Source organism: Sinocyclocheilus rhinocerous, unplaced genomic scaffold, assembly GCF_001515625.1.
Source record: "Sinocyclocheilus rhinocerous isolate Xijiao unplaced genomic scaffold, SAMN03320098_v1.1 scaffold247, whole genome shotgun sequence".
NCBI lineage: Eukaryota > Metazoa > Chordata > Actinopteri > Cypriniformes > Cyprinidae > Sinocyclocheilus > Sinocyclocheilus rhinocerous.
The window spans coordinates 528,006-532,076 of record NW_015662919.1 but is presented as its reverse complement, the minus strand read 5'-3'; the positions used below and the strand labels follow the sequence as shown (position 1 = coordinate 532,076).

Sequence of the window (4,071 nt, the reverse complement as noted above, 5' to 3'; positions counted from 1 at the left end):
ATAAGAAGTTGCTATATGTGACCCTGGAGCACAAAAGCAGTCTTAAAGGGTTAGTTCACCCAAAAATGAAAATTAGCCCATAAATTACTCACCCGCAAGTCATCCTAGGTGTATATGACTTTCTTCTTTCAGACGAATCCAGTCGGAGTTATATTAAAAATGGTCTTTGATCTTTCAAGCTGTTTATTTTTGCAAGCTGCGCATGCAAGCAAGTCTCGTGAAAACCAACGTTTGTTTACAGGATCAAAGGAAGCAAAGTTTCCTTACTTTAGCAAAGGAAAACCAGTCTCCTCTTGGCTTATATCGAAATCCTCAGACATTCTTCTTTACAAATCCTCGTTTTGTACTTCTAATTAGTGACCGTTGTTTTGTTTCGAATATGCATTGCTAAGAACTTCATTTGGACAACTTTAAAGATGATTTTCTCAATATTCTGATTTTTTTGCACCCTCAGATTCCAGATTTTCAAATAGTTGTATCTCGACCAAATATTGTCCTATCCTAACAAACCATACATCAATGGAAAGCTTATTTATTCAGCTTTCAGATGATGCATACATCGCAATTTCAAAAAATGGACCCTTATGACTGGTTTTGTGATCCAGGGTCACATATGTCGATTTGTCAGCACACAGACACATTTGCATCCTGTTGTAATGTTTTATTGTTCATAAATGAATGTTTCAGTGTAACAATTTTGGCTTCCAGCGAAGTTAAAAGCAGTGAAAAGGATTTGCATGCTTTGCAATTTCAAGATCTCGCAGCAAAAAAGAACGCGAAGTGACAAAGACTCGTAACAAAAGGAAGAACCGGTGAAGCTGCCCTGGCGATTCTCGAGCCCGGTGTTTATTTGACATCTGGTGGTGGATCTACAACGCCGGCGTGTGAATACGACCAATAACAGAGCAGGCTTATAAAGGACAAGTGAGCAGGACTAGTGTGTCGTGTCAGTGTTGGGTCCTGGCGCAGCCGCAGGGATCGCCGCACTTCCTCTTCCTGTCCCAGAGCGAGCGCAGCTCCTGCGCCGAGTGCTGCGGCGACGACAGCATGTCCACGTAACACTCCTTCTCACACAGCCAGCCTGAATCCTGACAAACACACACTACATTACAACCAATTCTAATCCTACAGCATTACTGGAGGTCACGGGTTCCATGGACTGATCAAATGCAAACCTTCAATGCAATGCAAGCCGCTTTGGATGAAAGTATCTGTCAAATGCATGAATGTAAACTCTATTTATGGACAAATAACCATAAACAGGGATGGCAACTGCTGCACAAATCAACATTGAACAGGCTGCAGAACACGCAACAAGCAATCTGTGTTCAGCCCCATAAAGATAGAATTTACAGTCATATATGCTGGAGTTTTATTTCTTTTTTTGTTAAAGTACTTTATTGGCATGATTGTGTTTACATATAATATTGTCAAGGCATTATACACAAAAAGTAATGACATGAAAAAGAAATATACCATATTACAATAACAAATAATAAAAAAGGTATTAAAATAATGTGCTAAGTAATTAAGATATTTAATTATATATATATATATATATATATAAAAATTATTGTTACAATGTAATATAAAAATTTTTTTAAAAATGCATTGCATTGAAAACTTTTATGATACTACCAAAAGCATGAATTACACTGATATAAGTTTAAAGTGTTTATTTAAAGCAATCAAACTTAAGACTAACCGTCAGGACGAATCTCTAACTCTAACTCTCTCTCATTTCTTCTATTGTCCTGAGTTAGGTGGGATGTTTTGAGAACAGAAGCCGTCACTCACTTTCCCCACCACAGGCTGCTCTGTGAGAGGCGTCTGCGCTCCGTCTTCAGCAGGACCGAGTCCACGTCGATATAGCAATCATCATCTGTCTTCAGCAGCAGCTTGAAGTCAGCGTTTCCCACCGACCTGCTCGCAGGAGGAATTCACACGCTTCATTACAAACCACTCCGCTCTGACTGAGTACATTCAGCAGCCAAGACAACAGAGTATGAGACACGACAAAAGCCCTGAGCGTGTCCTTTAGTGTGGAGGACATCTCAGTTACCATAGTAACCCTTACTGACTGACTGACAGGCAGATTTCTGTCAAGTTTACCAGGCAATGTTAAAAATGTCAAAATCAGTCAAGTATTTTTAGAATATTTCCGACCCCAAACATTTGGACAGTTGAGTGTGTGCATATAATGTTTTTTTTTTGTTTTTTTTTTAAGAAATTCATACTTTTATTCAGCAAGGAGGCATTAAATACATTTGAATTGTTAGAAAAGATTTATATATGTGTCCTTGCTGAATAAAAGCATTAATGTATTTGAATAAAAGCATTAAAAAAAATCTTACTGTCCCAAACTTTCATTATAGTTTTAAATTATTTGAAATTATATTTACATTATATTATTTAATTCGTTTTTATTTTTATTTATTCATTTTCATTGTCATTTTTAAGTTTTAGTAATTCTGTTGTTTTTTCTCATTTTTATTAGTTTTTATTCATTTTATTTCATTGTTATTTTAGTACATTAAGTTAAACATTTAATATTTTTAAATTAATTATTTTATTTTTATATTATTTTAAATTATATTTATATTATATTTATTATTTAATTAGTTTTTATTTGTATTTATTCATTTAAATTGTAATTTTTTGTTAAGTTTTAGTAATTTTTTTTTTTTTTAGTTTTTATTCGTTTTATTTCATTGTTATTTTAGTACATTAAATTTAATATTTAATAATTTTTAATTAATTATTAATCAAATGATTTTATTTTTAATCATTTTATTTTAGTTAACATTTATTTTATTTTTAATTATAACTGTAACAGTTTCTGTTTTAGTTAAACTAATTCAATCTCACTAATCAACTAGCAGGTTATGGTCAACTAGTCAGTCCTGACCCTTCCCCATACCAAACTAAAAACAACAACAACAAAAAAGCTCTAAATAGCTAAATGGCAAACTTGTAAGATTATACTATTCTTAGCTCCAGTCCTCACAGATCTGCAGAATTTTTAATTAATTATTAATCAAATGATTTTATTTTTAATCATTTTATTTTAGTTAACATTTATTTTATTTTTAATTATAACTGTAACAGTTTCTGTTTTAGTTAAACTAATTCAATCTCACTAATCAACTAGCAGGTTATGGTCAACTAGTCAGTCCTGACCCTTCCCCATACCAAACTAAAAACAACAACAACAACAACAAAAAAGCTCTAAATAGCTAAATGGCAAACTTGTAAGATTATACTATTCTTAGCTCCAGTCCTCACAGATCTGCAGAAATATATCTGGAGAACGAGGTCTGGGAGGTGATTGGGTGCAGCACTAACCATTTATAAAACTGCAGCAGTTTTAAAGGCACGTTCCTGTAGGTGTCCACCACGTCCACAAACACCATGTCTCCATGTCTGAGGCTCTCCTCCCGCAGGGCCTGGTCCTCCTCTCTCAGCTGAGCCTCGCGGATCCACTGCCGTCCGGCTCGCCCGCGCAGCAGCTCAGACAACACCTGCACATCTGAGAGAGAGACACAGATATACGGACAGTGTTCTATGATCAAATACAGCAGATCCATCAGACATTTAAAACTCTTTCAAACCAGGAGAAACTGCCGTATCTGTTAGGAGAACACAAGAACTGCTGTGTGTTTGCTGCTCAATATGTGTCTGCCTGTCACCATAGAAGAGAAAACACTCACCCTGCCCTGATCTGATGTTTCCAGCACATCTACATTATATTATGCCATATTACTCTATTATATTACTTAGATGTATATTTTGCTTCTGTAAATCTAATACTTTATCTTATTTTATTTCTAACTTATATACTTCCATACACTCCTCATTTTGCACTACATGCTTAATACTTTTTATATATTTTTATTATTATTACTATTATTCTTTTTCTTTCTGTTAATACATATGTGCACTATTTGTAAGCAGCCCAGCTGCAACTGCTTTGGCAATACAAATCTATAGTTTTTGTCATGCCAAAAAAGCACTCTTAAATTGAATTGAATTGAATTGAATTGAGAGAGAGAGAGAGAGAGAGAGAGACAC

The 4,071-nt window shown here is 34.6% G+C and overlaps 1 protein-coding gene across 2 annotated transcripts in view; it reads right to left on the bottom strand.

Moving 5' to 3' along the window:
- Positions 1-652: 652 nt before the first annotated feature.
- Positions 653-4,071, bottom strand: part of LOC107728324 (UDP-GalNAc:beta-1,3-N-acetylgalactosaminyltransferase 2-like) — a 17,207-nt gene continuing 13,788 nt past the window's right edge. Inside the window, exon 7 of one of the 2 annotated variants that reach the window (XM_016538451.1) lies at positions 653-1,081. In XM_016538451.1, coding sequence (XP_016393937.1) covers positions 935-1,081 — 147 coding nt within the window. In that variant the 3' untranslated portion in view covers positions 653-934. Of the gene's footprint in view, positions 1,082-1,833; positions 1,924-4,071 lie in introns of those variants that run through there. The other variant, XM_016538452.1, reaches the window with a different exon arrangement.